General features: G+C 35.5%; 2 protein-coding genes across 2 annotated transcripts; both read left to right on the top strand.

The window, feature by feature from the left end:
• Nucleotides 1-200: 200 nt before the first annotated feature.
• Nucleotides 201-3555, top strand: LOC120085284 (mitochondrial outer membrane protein porin 2-like). The gene is made up of 6 exons (XM_039041196.2): nucleotides 201-475; nucleotides 583-650; nucleotides 2080-2190; nucleotides 2268-2354; nucleotides 2461-2669; nucleotides 2939-3555. The coding sequence occupies exons 1-6, from the start codon at nucleotides 424-426 to the stop codon at nucleotides 3243-3245; spliced, it is 834 nt and encodes a 277-aa protein (XP_038897124.1). The 5' UTR covers nucleotides 201-423; the 3' UTR covers nucleotides 3246-3555.
• A 14480-nt stretch (nucleotides 3556-18035) lies between these two features.
• On the top strand, nucleotides 18036-20517 carry LOC120084940 (increased DNA methylation 1-like). The gene has a single exon (XM_039040752.2). It carries the CDS (start codon nucleotides 18141-18143, stop codon nucleotides 20385-20387), a length of 2247 nt encoding a protein of 748 aa, XP_038896680.2. The 5' UTR covers nucleotides 18036-18140; the 3' UTR covers nucleotides 20388-20517.
• Nucleotides 20518-21742: the final 1225 nt, after the last annotated feature.

Here is a 21742-nt window from a genome sequence, read left to right as displayed (position 1 = left end):
TTTATAAGATCATATCATAGACGTACAAAAGAATAATACCCACGCACAGAACCTTAATAAAATCACAATGATCGAAAAGGAAATATGAAATATATAATATTATTCACTAAAAACTAAGAAAACAGACGAATTTACTAAAAGGAAGGGTTTTTAAACTAGAAATATATTTATTTAAATAAACAAATGTCCTCTCGTATCTCAGTTGGTTAGAGCCTCAGTGTAGTAAGTGGGAGGTCTTGAGTTCGACATTCAACGAACGTAATTTTTTTTTTCTCGCTCAACAACAAAAACCCCGCGGGATATGAAAAATCGCATGCGAGGGTTTTTGAAATTCCCACCCCCTGTGTAAAATCCCTCATTTCTAGTCACCCACAAGCGACTCTGAAATCTCCCTTCAATTCTTTAAACCCTAAGACCTGCAAGATGACCGGTAAAGGTCCCGGACTCTTCTCCGACATTGGCAAGCAAGCTAGAGGTAAAAAGCTTACGCTTCATTCCCCCTTCTTTGCTATAACTCCATCTCATTGGGTATTGGAATTATCTTTATCGCCAGCCTTTTAGATACTCTTCGATGATTTGCAGACTTGCTTTTGAAGGACTATAGCAATGACCAGAAGTTTACCGTCGCTTCCTTTTCCGACATTGGAGTGGTATTCAACGCCTTCACTTCATTTTCTTTTATTTTCTGTCATTGATCTCCCTTGCTTTTGATTCGGTGTCGTTTACATCCCCCCCCTGTGCGATAGCCTCTGTAGTTCATATACTGATGCTTTGTATATAAACATGTTTCTTCTTCTTGTTCTTTTCGGTCTTTTTGGGTGCTTTTGCTGTCCTGTTTCATCTTCTCGAAGACTACTCGAGTTCTTCATCGTAATCTAGTGGTAACTGTGATCGGTAGATGGTGCATTTCTTGAGGGTTATGGCTACAAATGTTTATGTAGTTATAAATTTAAAATTTTAAATGTTTTAACTTATGTTTATCTATTTCCTTAGGAATAGGGGTTATCTTGGTAAAACTGGATACAAAAATATAAAGCATGGTCAAATCTCAGCCCTGGTTTTCCTTGAATCACATTAAGTTTTCAGGGCGTAAGTCTATGCTTGAAACGTTGAGGATCTTAATATATGACTTGAAAACTCAGGTTCCTTTCTGTTTCAGTATTGTTTCTTGAAATGCTATGTTTGATTACGAATAGGGGACTCAGTTCTTTATCTCAATTCAGTGATAACTGTGATCAAAAGATGGTGCGTTTACTGGAGGGTTATGGCCAAAAATATATAGTAGTTATAAATTTAAATGTCTTATCTCATATTTATCAATCACCTTAGGAATAGGGGTTGCCTCTGTAAAACTGGTTACAATATATAAAGCATGGTTAAATCTCAATACACCCCGGTTTTCCTTGGATCACATTAAGCGCCCATTTGGATTGACTTGAGAAAAAATTGTTTTTCCATAAACTCATTTTTATTTAAATACTACGGACGAAAATTGTTGAAAATATACTTCAAAAGTTATTTTGAGTAGTTGCCAAACACACATTTTTTCCAAAATGACTTGTTTTTTAAATTAACACTTGAAAGTGCATTCCAAACACACCCTAAGTTTCGAGGGTGTAACTCTATGCTTCAAATATTTAGAATCTTAACACGACTTGAAAACTTAGAATCCTTTTTGTTCCAGCATTTTCTTTACTTTTTAGACTGCATCTTCCTTGAAATTCTATATTCAATCAGGAAGGCGGTTCTACTAAGCTTGTTGACAGTATGAACAACTTGTTTTATACTTATGTTGACGAGAATCTATGTAAAACATGCCTATTCATTTGGGTGTCTTTCTTGGTTAAAAGTTTTAGTTGGGAGTTGGGACTGCCTATCTGGGGGCAAGTGTGGTATCCCACTAGTGTTTCTTGGGAGTGTAGAGTGCTTCTACGCGGTTCAAGTATCTTTAATTTTCCCTCAACTTGTAGCTATACTCTGTTAACTCCTTGTCCTACCACAGTACTTCTTGTTCTACTTTCTTACCTCCCATACATTCTTATTTTGACTTGAAATGTTAAGAATTTCTCTTTGTTTTAGGGTCTTAACTCAACTGTGGTCAAGAGGGGAGGTCTTTACACAGGGGATATGGCAGCACAATACAGGCAAAAGAATGCTGTTCTTGATTTCAAGTTTGACACAGAATCAACTGTAGGTTATCTCTCTTTATTTTCTGATATGATTTATACACATTTTTTAAAGTTTCTAAAATTGCATCATTCATGCAGGTCTCCTCAGTCCTCGCAGTTACAGATATTCTGCCATCCACAAATGTCATTGCTTCATTGAGACTCCCAGATTACAACTCTGGCAAGGTAATGTTTTCAAAGTTGACTTCAGATGGATCTTTATTTATGATTTTCCCTGTAAATTGCAAGTTTTGCAATCTTTGAGATTTAATATCTGCATCATTTGCTACAGTTGGAGATTCAATATTTCCATGAGCATGCTACATTTGCTACAGCCTTTGCTTTGAACAAGTCTCCTTCAGTTGATATTTCAGCAACCATTGGGACACCCCACATTGCTTTTGGAGCGGAAGCTAGTTATTTAACAAATTCTGGTTATTTTGCAAAATATAATGCTGGGGTGAGTGTGACAAAGGCAGATTCCAATGCATCAGCAATATTGTAAGTGCTTGATCCAAGGGATGTTCTATGATATTTTGCCTCAATTGGTTGATGTAGATGCAGACATTTTATTTTATTATATTATCATATGACTAAGATGAAAACGGATGGGTAGTAATAACCTAGGATAATATCTGAGTAGTCATCGTATATATTTTAAAGTTTGAAACCCTTCGCATGTTCATCATTTTGGATTATCAAGGCTTGGCATATGAAATATCATGGAGTTAAGGTAGGCCACTTCGTTTGTTTATTTCTCGCTATTACAGGGCCGATAAAGGAGATTCACTAAGAGTGGCATACTTGCACCTTTTCGAACAGTTGAATGGGGGAGCTGTTGTGGGAGAAATCAGCAGAAAGTTCTCTACCAATGAGAATACATTGACAGTAGGATGTTCATATGTGGTTGACTCTCAAACAGTAGTGAAAGCAAAACTTAACAACCATGGCAATCTCGGGGCTCTTTTGCAGCATCAGCTGACACCAAAGTCTTTCCTAACTATATCTGGTGCCTTTGACACCAATGCTTTGGCAAATTATCCCAAGTTTGGGTTGGCGCTACTTTTGAAGCCTTGAAATATCAAAAGGATTTAGACAAGGGTGAAGCTCAAACATTAGTAAGTTACCATCTGTTTGTGTTGTCTTTCAGAATATAGAACATCTTCAGTAGTCATAGCCTTCTTTGCTCTCATTTTTGTTTTTTAATGTGATGTGCTTGTGCAATAGTGAGATGGATTCTCGAGAGTTTTGAGACAATTTCTCTTTCCCACACATTCATTTGTGGAAAAAAAGATAAGAGTGGAATTCCAAATGTAATTCATCCTTGGTAGTTACTAAATATTCTTTGTTACGATTGAATAACATACAACCTCCCTCTGCTTTATCATTTTTTTAGTACAATAACATGAGTTAAGGGATTCGAACTACAAATCTTCTGGTCACACACATCTGCATGTCCATTAAGTTATGCTCGTTTTGTCAAGTTGGCAACATATGACCTTTTTTCTTGACTATTAACTATATCCTTCATATTTACTTGGCCCTTCTTTCCTTCTAGCTAATGTGCTATTCGGAGACCATCCCATGAGAATAAACCTCTAGATACAATACATGCATTTAGAATGACCTCATACATAAGCTACTTGATTCATAATAAAAAAGAGTCTAATTAGTAGGCAGACCCATCAGGAGCTCTAATTTTGTGTTTGGAATACCGTGACTTTGATCCCTAATATATGGTCTATGGGTTGGGTGAATTGGTCTATGGTGAGCACTGGTCGGCTCATTTCTACCGGCAATGTGCCCCTGACCTCAATTGGTTGGGTCAAGTTGGATCGTACTTTTAATGTTATTTTGAAGAAATTAGAGTGTTTAAAGCAAGCTTATGTAATTGGTGCGTGAGCCAAAATCTATCGAACCCTTCATCTGGAGGATTGGAAAAATTTTCGATTTGAAGCATATTTAAATCATTTGCATCTTGAGGTTTGTTCTTTTTCCTCCGGTTTTTTTTAAAAGGTATTTCAAGTTTAGTTATATGGGTAGTAACTTGATGGAATATTATAATTGCATAGACAGTTTTATGTCGAACGAATTTGGCACTGTAATGCCCAAAATGTGATTCATAAAAAAATTAATCAATCTAATGCAGTAAGTATTAGAATGAGAAAATATGAATCAATCACAAATTACTATGTCATTTATTAAATTAATGACAAAATTCTAAATAATTGAATTTCGGACAAATTAGAAGTCCTTATGTGTCCCAAATTGAAGCTGAAGACAAATTTTGATGATGCTACTTGGTTTCATCATGACTGTTGAATCATATAAGATTAATTTGATCTATATTATTATTTGGGTTAAAGTTCAACTAAGCCCATTGTTTGACCCAATCAAATCCAACTAAATGGACCCAGGCCAGACACATGGACCAACTAAGCTGAAGCCCATGAGGTCCACTAGAGAACTCTATAAATAGAGGAGCTCTTCTCATTTGTGGAGGTCAGCAATTCTACAATCTAGAGAGCCCAAAGAGAATTCTCTCAACAATCAAAAGACTCCTAGACTCCTGCACACTCCTTGAAGACACAGTCTCAAGCATATATCAAGTACTCGCATCAACGTCAACACAAGTTCAACTCCACGAAACAAAACAAATTTCTTCGAAAGCTCGTGCGAACACTAATCCTCCAAGAAGATCATCAAGCCCAAAGGCTGATCATCCAAGAAGATCAACAAGCCAAAAGATTGATCAACTAAGAAGATCAACAAGCCAAAAGGTGAGAAGATCATTAAGCTCAAAGGCTGATCATCCAAGATCATCAAGCCCAAAGGTTGATCATCCAAAAAAATCAACAAGCCCAAAAGTCAATCATCTAAGAAGGTCAACAAGCTCAAAGGCCGATCATCCAAGACGATCATCAAGCCCAAAGGCCGATCATCCAAGAAAATCAACAAGCCCAAAGGCTAATCATCCAAGAAAATCAACAAGCCCAAAAGTCAATCATCTAAGAAGGTCAACAAGCCCAAAGGCCGATCATCCAAGAAGATTAAAATATTAAAGTTTATTTTGAATACATCAAATAATTATTTTGTTATTGTACTTGCTACACTGAAATTAATACAAATACAAAAGTTTAAATTCCACGAAACAAGTTTCTCCAGAAACCTCATGCAAACAAATTGACACGTATGGTGGGACGACTCTACTTCTCATCTCTCTCTCATCATCCAAGTCAACAAATCAACAAATGACACTAAATAAAGTTTCATCCAAAGCTACCGCTGCAAATGACTTCTACATGAGACCTGTCACCCGTAGTCACTCAAAGAAGATTATGCATGAGCAAGAACAATGCTCTATCACAGAGAAAATTTGGGAACATTTGATGGAATTTCCTAAAGGTGGGATCGCCATTAGAGAAAATCCCTTACTTGACAATTCTACTCCTGCTTCTGATCGATCAGAGAAAGAATCACACTTTGATATAGTGTCTATCATGATGGCTGATGTAACGGCTGAGTCGGCCATGACAGAGATGGAGAGGAAGATAAATTTCCGAATGAAAGTTATAGAGGAGCGAGATCATGAAATTGCTGCCTTAAAGAACAGATGTAGGCTCGAGAAATTGCAGAGACAAGTCAAATTCTTGTTGTCAAAGCCAATGCTAAAGGAAAGACTGTCTTGTAGGAAAGTCAGTCGCTGTTGGGTTGTATGTCCTAAAACTTGTAGTTGTAATGTTAAACATATTCTATTATCAATAAAGATATTATTGACGTTTATTCAATAAAATTGTTGTTGAATATGTGAATTGCACTTGTAAAGACTAAATCCAATAAACTAAAGATCTATGACTATTATATGAATACATGAACTTTATGTGAAGACATAAGAGTGGTTCAAGTTCAGTAAATAACCAAAATGGTCTATAGTATACGAATAAGGCTAGATACCTTATTCTAGTAACAATATCAGATACGACCCACTCTGTAGTTGTTACAATTTGTTGTAAAGTGTTACAAACGAAGTGATCCTGATTCATTCATGTATTGACATAAGGAGCAGGGGTGTCCTATGCAATGAGTTTGCATAAGATCGGACCAAGAGTTAAGTCCTCTTACTTTATAACGTTGTTTACTGTTTAAGACTGACTATTTCAAAGCGATGCCCTAAGTAACTTGACCTTAATCTTGAGCTAACTATGCACTCCTATTTATTCGGGATTATCCTTAGATTTGCATAGACGAGGGTTGATTCAACAGTGCTGGCTTAATAAGTCTCCCATTTCAGGAGTAAGATCAGGTAGATAGCTGGGGACATAGGGTACAAAACAGAATTCACTCCTACCCACATTTAGTGATAGTAGAGAGGTTGTTCCCTTAAGTGCTGACTCTAGGTCTTGAACAAGGGGCCCCACCCTCTCATTGGCCCGAGAGGGACTCGGTTTAGTGATTGGATCACAAACCAATTGTTCATTAGAGGATTAGTGGGACTTAAGGAGCAAGATGTAATCTCGGGGGTAAAATAACTTTTGTCCTAGCCGTTATTAAAGGGTTAACTTACTAATTGTGGTTATATCGAATGGACATAATATATCTACAGTGAGGGGAGTGCAACTACTGGGTCACTACTGGGCTTTAGTGGAGTGACCCGGTAGTTAACGAATGGTGGTTAATTAGGTTAAAACATTTAGCCGATTAATCTCAGATTGTTGGAGGCCATGATCAGTAGGTTTATGAGGTCCCCTCCTAATTCATATTGGACTAAACCTTAAAACAGTATGATGAAAAAATTTGAAGTGTTTAAATTTGGTTTTTGGAGCAAGGCGTTAAATATATACGGTATATTTAACCTAATGTATAATTGTGAATTAAACATAAATAGAGAGAAAATAGGAGATATTTAAATAAGATTTAAATATCAAGATTATGAATATGGATTCATATTGATGAGATTAGTATTCGATTTAATATTAAATTAATTAATTAATTATTTATTTATTTAATATTAATTTAATTTTAAAGTTGATCATTAGAATTAATTTTGAAATTAAATGGAATTGGTCAAAATTGCATTAGAAGTCAAAATTGTTGACTAGGTAAAAAGTGAATGAAAGTCAAATTGTTGACATTTGACTTTGAAAGTCAAAAAGTCAAATTTGTTGATTTTGGACTTTAAGAATCAAACTTTGAGCTTTGACCAAGTTAGTAGAAAAATCCAACAAATGTGAGTGGGAAATGCCAACTTTTGCCTTGCTAAGTGTTGTATTCATTTGAAGACACTTGTCCACTATTCCCACTTTGAGTTAGTGGACTTTTTAGTATCAAATTCTCATCAAACTCAAAGTTGCATGTTTTGCATGTAATGACCTTTAAAAGGAAGAGATTATTGAATTTCAATTTTTTTTCTTGGCCATAGTGAAAATTGATGAGATTATGTGATAATCTCATTACAATTTTCTCTCAAAGACTTAACATTTTCCTCTCCAAATTAGTCACTCACTGGATTCCACCATCTTGTTCTAAAGTTGGAGAATAGTTGGGAGGACTCTCCTGGTGGTCTACGAACCGTTCATGAGGAGATTTGAGCTAATTTGGAGAAGTTTTGAGATTACAAAGGTTGTATTTCTTCTTTCCCAATTGCATGATTATCCTTTGAAATTAACCTAATTATAGTACTTTAGATCCGTTTTCTTCCGCTGCGCATATGTTTGTTCCATCAGCCGCCACAATCCACCTATGTTGCCTCTCTATCAGTTCAACAGCTACAAGATATGATCATAAACTCCATAAGAGCTCAGTATGAAGGACCGTCACAAACTTCTTTTTTGTACTCCAAGCCATACACCAAAAGAATCGATAACTTGAGAATGCCAGTTGGGTACCAATCTCCAAAGTTCCAGCAGTTCGATGGAAAAGGCAATCCAAAACAACATGTTGCTCGTTTCATTAAAATCTGCAAAAACGCAGGAACTAAAGGAGACCTACTAGTCAAATAAATTGTCAAAACCTTAAAAGGGAACGCTTTTGACTAGTACACTGATTTGGAACCAGAAGTGATTCACAGTTGGGAACAATTAGAAAGGGAGTTCCTAAATTGCTTCTATAGCACAAGGCGTATTGTTAACATGATAGAGGTGAAGAGCACCAAACAATGGAAAGAAGAGTCAGTCATCGATTACATCAACCAATGGAGAGCTTTAAGTCTGGATTGCAAATATAAATTCATTGAATTATCTGCAGTGGAGATGTGCATCCAAGGAATGCACTGGGAATTTCTTTACATTTTGTAAAGAATAAAGCTTCGAACATTTGAGGAGTTAGAAACACGCACTCATGATGTGAAGTCGGGCATCACCAACAGGGAAACTAAAGATTTTCTAGTCCCTAAAGGGAGAAAATACAAGAATGAAGCCAAGAACACTGAAAAGATCGTGGATAGTGCCATTAAAGAATCTATGGTCATTCATGCAACCCCAATGAAATTTTTCTCTAAAGGAAAACAAACAAAATTTGAAAGAAAATAGGATGAGGGCGAGAAACGTCGCCCAACTCTTAAAGAATGATAGAATAAGGTTTATCCATTCCCTGATTCTGATGTTACGGACATGCTAGAGTAATTGCTAGATAAGCAACTTGTTCAACTGTCGGAATACAAGCAATCGGAACAAGCAGGAAAAGTAGATGATCTTGACTACTGCAAGTATCATCGGGTCGTCAGTCACCTAGTTGAAAAATGCTTCGTGCTGAAGGAGCTGATTCTAAAGTTAGCTCGTGAAAAGAAGATTGAGCTAGATATTGATGAAGAAGCTCAAACAAATCCTACCACAGTGGCAATAACTTTAAATGTTTCACCATCAACATCATTTTATGATTAATGGAATAGCTTTATCCAGTTTAGGACCTTTGAACCTATAGTTGTTTGGTTCCAATAAGAGATTCAAACGACAGACTCCCAGAAGAAAGATGATCCTATTGAAGATAACGAAAAAAGGGTGGATCCTCGTGACTCGTCAAAAGAGAAGACAACCAAATTCCACAAAAAAAAAAAAAAAAAGAAGTTGCGCTCCTATTGAAGCTATATAAGAAGGAGCATGACTCATAAAAAGAAAAGCAAAAAGATGGCATGGAAGCCTAAACCTGCTAAAGAAGAAGACAAAGATCTTCCTAAACTTCGACGACCGGTAACCTTGGCAGAATTTCTCCCAAGAAGCTTCCTCGATAATCATCCAGATGAAGTATCAGAAGTTATTACATGTCACGCTGCCAACATAGCGGAAGTCGACAACAATCATATAACTACTGAAGAAGTTGATGATTAAAAAGAAATTGAGCAAAGAATTTCTGCCTTCGATCATATAAAACCTTCAACTACTCAATCTTCAATCTTCCAAAGATTGAGTATGGCCACGATAGAAGAAGAAAGCCAATGTCTAATGCCTACTGCAACTCGAAGTTCAACTTTTAAGAGACTAAGTATATTCACATCAAAGAAAGATCGACCTTCAACATCTTCTTTTGATCGTCTTAAGATGACAAACAATCAACATAAAAGAAAGATGAAAACCTTGGAGGTAAGACCATTTCATGAAGAGAACAATGAAGAAAAGATTCACAGTTGTGTTCCTTCATACATGAACAGGAAATTATCTGTTGATATAAATACTGAGGGTTCCTTGATATGAAGCCAAAACTCATTATATTGACAAATCCTACAAATGAAAAGAATGATCAAAGACATGATGAAATAAGAGCTTTTAAAGTTTAAATGTAGAAGCTCTTAGCCCGAATGAGCTTAAAAGGTGAATAGCCCAAAAAAAAAAAAAAAACTATGTCATGACTTGATCCATTGCTTCAAAGGTACGTAGGCAACTTAAAGAAATTTGAGTTTAGTCCATAAAAAAAGGGTACCACAATCACTCTACGTTTGCCACTACACGACAAATGAAGATGTTCATCTCTATTGAGGGCAGCACAAAAAATTGAAGATGTTCATCCCTATAGGGGGCAATGCAACACATTGAAGATGCATATCGTCTGCACGATACTACACAGGTTGGATGTGTACAATAAGGTTATTGCTAGAAAATTCAATTATTTTTCGCTCACTTAAATAAAGAAGCAATGTTGGGCGTTGCTTACTTCAAGTTCGAAGCATCACTCATCTATAGTTCAACTCTTTATCTTCAGTAATAGATGTTCTTCAAGATCAAGTTTAGAAGTTTTGTAAAATGCTTTTTTAAATTCAGCTTCAGAGGCTTCGCCGATGCTTATTAAAATTCAAGTTTGAAGGATTTTTCAATGCTTCATCAAATTTAAAGCTCAGCGGCTTTGTCGATGCTCCTCCATCTTCAAGTTCAGAGGTTTTGTCGATGCTTCTCCATCTTCAAGTTCAGAGACTTCTTTAGTGTCCCTCCATCTTCAAGATTAGAGGTTTCGTCGATTTCCCTCCATATTCAAGTTCAGAGGCTTCGTCGATGCCCCTTCATCTTCAAGTTCAGAGGCTTCATCAATGCTTCTTCATCTTCAAGTTCAGAGGCTTCATCGGTGTTTCTTCATCTTCAAGTTCAGAGGCTCCATTGATGCTCCTCAAGTTCAAAGGTTTCGTCGATGCTTCTCCATCTTCAAGTTCAGAGGTTTTGTCGGTGCCCCTCCATCTTCATACTCAGAGGCTTCGTTGATGCCCCTCCATCTTCATACTCAGAGGCTTCGTTGATGCCCCTCCATCTTCAAGTTCAAAGGCTTCGTCGATGTTCCTTCATCTTCAAGTTCAGAGGCTTCGTCCGTGCTTCTCCATCTTTAAGTTCAGAGGCTTCGTGGATGCTTCTCCATCTTCAAGTTGAAAGGCTTCTTCGATGCTCCTCCATCTTCAAGTTCAAAGGTTTCATCGATGCTCCATCTTCATGCTCAATTTTGGAGGCTTTGCAATATCATCTTCATGCTTAAAGTCGCAAAGTCAAGCTTAATGCGAAAGATTCCTTGGTGCTTCGTCAAATTCAAATGCGAAGAATTCGTCGATGCTTTGTCAAACTCAAGTAAGGAGGATTTACTGATACTTCAAGCTTAAGTGTAGAGGATTCGTTGATGCTTTGTCAAGCTCAGATGCCAAAGATTCATCGATGCTTCATCAAACTCAAATACGGAGGATTTGCCGATGCTTCGTCAAATTCAATTGCGAAGGATTCGTCATGCTTTGTCAAGCTCAAGTACAAAGGTTCATTGATGCTTCTCTATCTTCAAGTTTAGAGGCTCCGTCGATGTTCCTCCATCTTCAAGTTTAGAGGTTTCGTCGATGCTCCTTCATCTTCAAGTTTAGAGTTTTCGTTGATGGCTTCATCTTTAAGTTTAGAGGCTCTGTTGATGCTCCTCCATCTTCAAGTTCAGAGGTTTCGTCGATGCTCTTCATCTTCAAGTTCAGAGGCTTCACCACTTCCTCTTCGAAGTCAGGTTTGGATGCTTCGCTCCCTCTTCAAATATTGGTGTAACTTCCTTCATTCTCTAAAAATTGGATTTCTAAAAAAACAATATATTCAATAACAACTTATTGAATTTTCAGAATAAGTTCTATTGTTTACAAACCGCGAGTTTTAGGACGTAAAACCCAACAAACTCCCACTTGGACTAAAACTCTAGTGATAACTTATATATCCGATATATAAGACTGAGTTTCTAAGTTTTATAGAGAAATGCAATAAACTAGGGCATCCCATACCTATGGTTTACCATTTGGTATCCCATACCCGATATTTCTCCCACTTGCCTTAGGTTATTAACCTGGTATTTCTAGTCTTACTAGATGATTCTCAAGCACTTTAGTCCAGAGAATCATTGTAAACATATTAGTGTATAATAGGCTTTTATTAAACTATATGAGGAATGCATCTAATTCTCAATAATGATTAGAAAGCACACTTTCCTCCCACTACATTGAGGTACTCTCAACTCTTTGATTAAGGTGCGTCTGACCTACCTTAACAACTCTTGTTAACAGTTAGATCTAGAAATCTTTAAACTTATTATACTTCGATCTTAGCCATTAAATATCTTAATATTTGCAAATGACTTTTAACAATTTGATTCTTAACAGAAGTTGCTTTGAGATAGAACAAACATATTTTCTGAAGATGAACATTTCCTTCAAAACAAAAATATGTACAATATGTTTATTACAAGATCTACAAAAGTAGGTAATATCATCTTCAGCAGCAGCTTCTCCCACTGATCTAGCTGAGTGAATAGTCTCAGGAACTAAGTAGCCTGTTTACCTTTCTCTGCTCTCTTTTCAGCAAGATATTTAGGGCAATTTCTCTTCCAGTGCGATTCTTCGTTGCAGTAAAAATATTTCTCTTTCTCTGCAACAGTTTTCTTGCTTTTCTTGTTAGCAGGCTTCTTCTTCTCTTTCCCTTTGTCTTTCTTCACTTGAATACTCTTATTTTGCGAAGAGGAGGCAACGTTAGGCATGGAGGACGTTCCTCTCTTCTCAGCAGAAGCAACATTTACTTCTGGTTCCAGACCCTTAGTTCTTAACATAGTCTGAAAAACCTACAACTCATTTAGTAGAGTAGCAAGTTGTATTCAATTTTATTCATCAATGCATTGGTACAGAATTGCAGAAAACTCTTCGGAAGATATTCTAGAATAAAACCAACTTGGCTTCTCTCATTCATCACAACGTCGTTTACTTTAGCCACATTAAAGTGGACCATCATGTCCAGGACATGTTCAGAACTGAGGTCCCTTCTCTCATGCGGCTATTGTAAACGTATTTGATAGTATCATGCCTTAGGGTGAAGGACGGTTGTCCAAACATCCCCCTCAGAGATTCCATAATCTCTCTGGCAGTACTCATATCCTCGTGTTTTTTTGCCAAAACGTCAGACAAGCCAGTGAGAATGTAAGCACGAGCTTTATCATTCGCCCTGATCCATCTATCAAATGCTTCCCGAACAGTTCGGTTGGAATAGAGCTAGGAATGGGAGGACATTCCTCTGTTAAGACAAATCTCAAATCATCTATCGTAAGTATCGTGTTCAAATTTGATTTCCATGTGACATAGTTATCCCCGATCAGTTTGTCTGAAGCCAACAATTATATAATTGAACTCGTCATTCTGAAATTATAAACAAATTTTATAAGTGAATTTCTTTTAAATCCAATCAATTTTTAGCAAAGTGATAATGTACCCATAATCATTATTTTTGCAACAATACTTATGTGATTTAGAACAAATGCTACCGAGGGACAGTCAAGAATTCCTTCACAAAAGCAAGACAGTTCTTGACCAAATATTATCTTCAGAATAACTCATATTCCGATAGTCATTTTTTTATCATTTTCGTTCAGATCATTACTAACACTTAGTAATTCTTGTAAGTGTAGACCTGCCATTTTTTCAGATCTTACAGAACGTTATGAGTATGCCTCCGAAATAGAAGACAAATACCTAAGACGGAACTATAAGACCCTATTCATTTTACTGAAGCCTGGGTTGTTCCGAATCCTATGTTACAACCCTCCGAGGGGATCGTCGCGGTTAACGACTAGCTAGTGCCGCCTAAAAACAACAATAGGCGTAACTTAGGAATCTCACGGTTCAAACTAATGGAGGAGACCGTAGGACAATGTTGACACATTTCCTTCACCCACTTACTATGAACGACTTCCCTCATTCACTTTGTTATTGACCCATACAAATATTTTCCGAATGGAGCAGTTGAGGTAAAATCGACACGAAGCCAAGCATGAATCTCACGGTGTGAACTCTTGAGGACGTGAGAGCTAATAACTTTTATTCTCCCACTGAAGTGTTCTAAATGTTTGGGTAAATTTATACATAGGTTGTTTGGGGAAATTTATACGTAGTTTCTTTTTGGTTAATAAAAACAATCCTAAGTCTAGGTGGTTTATCCAAGTATAACATTTATAAATGGATTTTAAACCTACGATGTCTAGGTGATGAACTGTTTTTATTACCTCACACCGCTCACGAATGCTTATAAAATTGGTTACCAACGCTTAATTATTCGGCCATAATCCCCAGGTAGGAGGTGTTCCGTAGACCGTCAACTTAAGTACCCAGCCTTTGACAGGATTATATACCAGTTGAGTTTGTAACCCTAGTTTTACAAGTTTAACGACCTATTTTAACTATTAAAACGAGTGGTTAACCTAAGTGAGCATGCAGTTGTTCTTTGTTATGAATTTTAAACATCTAACCCAATTTTATAACAACTTACAAATTTGTATATCAAATTCATTCAAATTTAGCTTCTTATCCCTATTTTTAGATCAAATTAGGCTAAAATCTCAAATTAAAATTTGGTCATATTCTAAAATTTATCCCAAATTCGAGTTAAACTTATGTATTAAATTCATAGTTTGACTGACACATCAATTGAGATCAAATTCAAGAACAGATATATTTGAATTTCGATTCCAACTTTATATTTTTCGAGATTCCTCTATCCATATATGTGCATAAATTTCGAAAAAGGGCATTTATTGAATGAGAATATTTGGACCAATCACAAATTGCCAAGTCATTTACTAAATTAATGACAAAATTTCAAATAATTGAATTTGGACTAATTAAAGTCGCCATGTGTCCCAAATTAGAGTTGAAGACAAATTATGATGACGTAATGTGGTTTCATCATAACCGTTGAACCAAATAGGATTAATTTGTTGGTATTATTATTTGGGTTAAAGTCCAACTAAGCCCAAAAATGGAAAGATTTTGACCCAAAATCAATTAAGCCCAAATCTAACTAATTGCGCTCAAAGGCCAGGCGCATGAACTAACCAAACCCAAGCATACGACTATAGATAGAGATCTCTACTCATTTGTGGAGGTCAACAATTCTACAATCCAAAGAGCCTAGAGAGAATTTTCTCAACAATCAGAAGACTTCTAGACTCTTGAAGCTGCACACTCTTTGGAGACTTGATACAAGGACTCTTCCAAGACTTCAACTTAACTTCAAGAAAAACACGCACTCTACTTCTTCAAGTCAAGCGTACGTATTTAATTGAGAAAGAATTAGAGGATCAAGTACTAGAGATTGAACTAAAATGGCGATCATCCAAGCAGATCAACAAACCAAAAGATCAAACATCCAAGAAGATCAATAAACCAAAAGGCTGGATGATCAACACGTCCAAAGGGCAATCATCTAAGAAGATGATCAAGCCCAAAGGCCGATCATCCAAGAAATTCATCAAGCCCAAAGGCTGATCATCCATGAAGATCATCAAGCCCAAAGGCCGATCATCCAAGAAGATCAACAAGCTCAAAGGTCGATCATCCAAGAAGATCAACAAGCCCAAAAGTCGATCATCTAAGAAGGTCAACAAACTCAAAGGTCGATCGTCCAAGAAGATCAACCAGTTTAAATATTAAAGTTTATTTTGAACGCATCAAAGAATTATTGTGTTAGAGATTGTACTTGTTACACTGAAATCAATACAAATACAAAAGTTCAAATTCCACGAAACAAATTTCTCCGGAAACTTCGTGCAAACAATAAGTATTTCATTAGTTGTTGATTGTTGTATTTGTTCTATTAATAATTCAAGGTTAAAGCTATGGAGTTTCATCCTTAATTTTTGCCCTACATGTCTATCCAAAGCTTAAATTTTGAAACAATGTAATTCCATAATTTTAAATCTAGGATTTTTTTATTTTAGTATATACCATCACAAGAACTAAAGATGAGACATCATACGAGTAGATGGCTAGGAAAAATGAACTGCTGGCATACGCAGTATATCTTCTTAGAGCTAAGGGTCATCTTAGACCCAAATAAAGTCTACAACCCAACTCATAAAGTCTACAACCCAACTCAACCTTTAAAATTCGAATTGTGTTGGATTGACGGGTTATACCTTATTTTTTCTAATTAAAAAACATGTAAATTATATAACATGACTTAACTAAAATCTCATAAAATTCAAATGCTAAATACCAAATATCTATGATATTTATTGCAAACATTAAACAAAGAAAAATATCATAACAATTTTAAAAGAAAATTATTAAAAATTCATAAATAAAATACAAAATAATCAAATTTTAAACAAAGAGAAATATATTTTATTAATATATATAAAATTTGGGTTGGGTTGGTTCAACAGAATTTTTTTTAGCCAACCCACGAACCAATCTAATCGAACAAAAAAAAAAAAAAAAAAAATTTAACCCAACCCAAGAACAAAACTAACTCAATCCAATAATTACATTTTGAATCAAGTAGTCCGAATTATTCGAATTGTTGGGTTATTTGAACACCCTACTTAAAACTATGCAATTATTTTTTCTCCAAGTTTATAATCATTTAATTGACCTTACAAAAAAAAAAGAAGAAGAAGAAGAAAGAAAGAAAGAAAGAAAGAAATATATTCTCCCCGAAAACACCAACATTTATGAAATTATTATTATTATTATTTATTTATTTAATTTTTAAGAAACTTCATTAAACTAACAATAAAAAACAAAACCAGTATACATTTGGAATGAAAGTTGAAAGTGGTCGTAGAAGAAGAGCTTTTAAGTATGATTAATTTTGTGAAATTGGTTTTTATCCAATCATATTAATATTTGATTGCAAACTCTTAAATGTGATTTTGAATTATTATGGAGGTGTTTGGGACAAGAAATCGATTATTATTCTCTTAAGATCTTATTATTAAATTATAATAGTTTGTGTTTGGGTATAAATTATTTTAGTTTGATTTATAATAGTATTTGAGGTGTAAATTATTTTAGTTTGAGAAGAAAATAGTAAACATCATAATAGAGAATAAAAAAAATGATGAATGTAAAATAACGGTAGTAAATAATAAATCCTATGACAAATTGAGGTTTTAAAATAATGTTTATTTTATTGCTAAAATGAGCATATCTTAACTTGTACCATCAAGTTAGAAGTTTGATTTCTCCACCCCACTTATTTAATTCAATACTTTGAAAAAAAAAATATTAATTGTACCTAATTGAATTAGATATCCATTTTTGAAACCCTGGTTCGGAAAAGTCACCATCCAACTATTTTTTCGAAAATTAATTTAAAATGACGTTTTAGATATTTTTTAAAATCCAACCCAAATATCATCATTAGAAGAAAAGGTGATTTTGATAATTACAAAATCACTTCTAAATATAGTCCAATCCGGCAAGTTACAAATCTTTTTTTAAATACTTATATTAAATAATTAGAATAGAATAATGGATATCTCTATTAACGGTAAAGATATATATATAGAATTAATCTTACCATTATTTATTAACTCAAGCGTTTAGATTCAAGGGTGGTCAAACCATCTCAATAGCAAATATTTCTGTGTTTATACCAACGTATTTCAAATCTTTTAAGATGGATTTAGTTACTATCCTCCAAGATCCTCATTTAAATTACTTTACCTTCCCTTTTTACTAATGAAAATTACCATCTTAACTACTACTCAATCTCCAAAATTTGTTATTTATCCAATTTGATTTGTAAAACACTTATCAAGTAATTGCATTTTAAAAGAATACTTTTGACTATTGTCTTCCATTTTTGTTTTTGTTTTTAAATTTAAAAAATGGAATTAAAAACGAACTTTTATTGTCAAAATAAAAAAGAAAATATGCTGAAATTTAGGAATAAGATAAAATCTTGGCTTATTTGATAGTGTGGTAAAAGTAAAAAGAAAACTGGGTTTGAAGTTGAATTGGACGAGGGGAGACAGAAAAAGAAAAGAAAAGAAAAGAAAAAGAAAAAGAAAAAGAAAAGACCCGTTATTATTATAATTTATTATTTATTTTAAACAGAAAACATATATATTTCTGTTTCTTCCTCAAATCAAATATTTTCAGATTCTTGTACACCAAGCTATTTCCTTCAGATTTCCGATTTCCTAACCATTCATCAAATTAGGGTTTCTCTTTCCTCTCAGGATGTTCTCGTCCTTCCTCTTAATCCATTAACCCTAATGGCTTCTACTGTTTTCCCTTCTGTTTCACCCCATTCTTCTGCGTTTCCTTTTTCCCACACTCCCTCAACCACCAACATGCCGAAATTCGTCCTACGTTTTCATCATAATCCAGAATTCTTCAGCGAAGATGACGACGACAATACTGACAACGACGACGATTATCCACCGATCAGGAAAGCTCGGGAGTTCACAGTGAAGCACGCGCCTAAGGCGAAAGCTCGGAATTTCATAGCGAAGAAATCGCCTCAGGCGGTGGTCGATTGGTACATGATTGCTCTCGACAAGAAAACCGCTCTCAAGAAATCGGTCGTCAAAGAGAATGCATTAGGGCATCTTTTGTGGACGGGATGGCATTTTTTCTATATTCAGAAGAAAAACAAGCAGGAGTTGCGATACCAAGCTCCTAATGGCAAGGTTTATATTTCTCTCAGAACCGCCTGCAAAGCTTGTATAGATCAAGGAGTCACCGCAGTCGCCTATCATTCACTTACTCAAAAGAACTATTCACAACCAGAAAAAGAAACTGCGGCGTTCTCATTTGAGAAACCTGAAGACGAATCGGTACTCGTTGAATCACCAGTACCGTCCATCGATCAAATCACTGCAGCCTATATCGATCAAGGAGGCACCGCCGCTGCCGATCATAATTCCCTAAGTCCAAAGAACTATTCACAACCAGAAAAAGAAACTGCGGCGTCCTCATTTGAAAAACCTAAAGACGAAACGCAACGCGTGAAATCACCAGTACTGTCTGTGCAATATTTGGGGAACCAGAAACCGCAGCCGCGGAAGGCGGCGAAGGGTAATTCACGGCGGAATCCACGAACGGGTCTGTCATATTTGATGGATCATGGGTTAGTTTCGCCAGGAGATAGAGTCTATTCCACTGTAGCATCGAAGGACGGTCCATCAATAACTTGGTGGGGATCGGTAACAAATGAAGGTATTATTAAATGCGACTGTTGCTATAATCTGTTCACTATCAGTAAATTTGAGGCTCATACAGGCAGTACAAAGCATAGGCCGGCGGCCAATATCTTTTTGGAAGATGGGCGATCCTTACTGGACTGTCAAAAGCAATTGAATCCAAACAATAATCGGACTCAGAACGAGACAAAAGCCACTGAGAAAAAGGTAAACAATAATAATGACAATGCTCATTCTGACACGCCCTGCCTGGACAAAAACGACTGCATCTGTTCCGTTTGTCATTTCGGGGGTGAATTGATTTTGTGCGATCTCTGCCCTGCTGCTTTTCATGGCAGTTGCCTCGGTTTCAAAGGCATCCCATCTGGGGATTGGTACTGCCCTTCATGCTGCTGCAAGATTTGTGGCCAAGTTTCATACGACTTTGATGATCAGGTTTCCTCTTTTGATATATCTTTTGTTAAATGTGTTCAATGTGACCAGAATGTTCATATTGGTTGTGTAAAGAGCATTCAAGTGCTTGAAGATGATTCAGATCAAACCATCGATAGAGAAAACTGGTTTTGCACCAGAAGATGTGAAGATATCCACATGGGTCTGCAGAAGCTTTTATGGAAACAAATCCCAGTTGGGAAAAAAGAAGAAAACCTCATATGGACATTAATGAAATATTGTCCAGATAAAATGGCTGAGTATCAGAGGAAGAAGTTGAATATTGCCCTTGGTGTAATGCACAAGAGTTTTCGTCCTGTAAAGGACCCCATCACCAAAAGCGACCTCATTGAAGATGTTCTCTTAAGCAGAAGATCAGAGTCAAAACGCTTAAACTTTGAAGGGTTTTACACAGTGGTTTTAGAGAGAAAACACACAGTAATCACAGTAGCAACAGTGAGAGTTTATGGAGATGAAGTGGCTGAAATTCCTTTAGTTGCCACTCGATTGAAATACCGCAGACAAGGAATGTGCCGCAGATTGATGAACGAGCTGGAACATCAGCTTATAGAATTAGGAGTGAAGAGGCTGACATTACCTGCTGTTCCTGAGGCTCTCAGCACTTGGACAACCGGATTTGGGTTCTCCCAAATGACAGATTCTGATAGATTAGAGCTGATCAAGTACACATTCTTGGGTTTTCAACACACTGTGAGATGCCAGAAGGATTTGCTAGAGAAAATCAGGATCTCAAATAATCTGAAATGGTGGCCAAGGAAAAAGCTGAAGCAAACTTGTTTGGACTATGAGTTCTCTGATAATATGTTTTTAGATGATTGGAACTCAATTTCAGAGGCTTTTGATTCAACCAATTATTATTGGTGAAGTTTTGAGGGGTTGGGGGAAGGGAATTGTAATTGATTATTCTTTTTTGTATAGATGGTTTTCCCATGTTATTTTTTTGAACTGCATTTTTGGGTAGATGACTGGGAAAGTACTGTATATTGACCTTATGCTGCTTTTATGATATTAAGTTGAATATAACTAATTTCTTAGCAGTGTTCTATTTAATTTCTGTTTCATTCTGGTAATCCTCTTTTGTGGTTTTACAAAGTTTCTATTTCTATGGCTTTACTTTGGTCATGTATAATAAACTAATAATGATGTGAATAATTAACATTTTTGTTAAGGATTGAGGTGAGCCTTTTCACTTTTTAAAAGGAAATTACACCCTTTTTATCATTATTAAAATTTAATTTAAAATCTAGGAAAAAAGAGGCTATTTTCCTTAAATTTCTTTACTTTTATCTCTTATTTTAAAATAGGGTTATAAATGGATAGATAATTTGTTGCTTATTGGAACAATGGAGCTTTGTTTTTAAATAGACAATATTTTTCTAGTTTTGCCTCTATTGAGTTATTTTGATCGAGTTGTTACAAAAAATTTATTTAATAAATTGACATAACAGTGCAGCACGAAGAAAACGTAAGATAAAAAACTGTGGAATGAGAATGTATATATTATTTCTGAAGTCTCGAGTCAAAACGCAGAGGACAACAATTATTATTATTGTTATAATTATTTTTTTTGCCACCACAATTTATTATGGTTTATTAATATTTAAAATGAGAATCAAAGTTCAATTAATCTGAAATGTACATCAGAAGAAAAATACACAAAGTGACGAAAAAAAATATTTGGCAGTCGTTTTCTAAAAAAGAAAAATAATTGGTGCACGTTTTTTTTTCTTTTTTTAATAAACAAATTTTATTAAGGACAAAAATGTAAAATGAAAATGCTCTCAGGTCGGGAATTTGGAAAACCTGTTTCAAGAGTGCATCCAAAATTCTCCCGATACCCTCCGTCTGGATATCCTAGGATGCTCGAGAATCTTCAGATGTTGGGACATCTTACAATACCGAAAATCAAACACAACAATCCATAATCTAGTTGTCCACTCCATGAATATCTAGGATACTCGCGAAACAAATGAGGCATTTGACAGACTTGGAATCTTAAACCTAATAATCTTAAGCTCGGGATTAGGCTTGGAGGTTTAGGTAATTCGGGTTTAAAAAAACTGTGTTTGGAGTACAGATTTTGGAAGTCTTAGTTTAAGAAGTTGGAGTGCAGATTTAAGAAGCCTAGAAATGAAGTGCAAATTTATAAATATTTAGCTTGTGAAATATTTTCTTGTATTTAATCGCCGATTAGATTTTAAATTAGTTTAAATTTGTCA

This window comes from Benincasa hispida, chromosome 9, assembly GCF_027475165.1.
Source record: "Benincasa hispida cultivar pf3 chromosome 9, pf3_genome.v1.1, whole genome shotgun sequence".
Lineage (NCBI taxonomy): Eukaryota > Viridiplantae > Streptophyta > Magnoliopsida > Cucurbitales > Cucurbitaceae > Benincasa > Benincasa hispida.
Note: the sequence above shows the minus strand (reverse complement) of the source record. Positions and strands in the feature narration are given on the sequence as shown.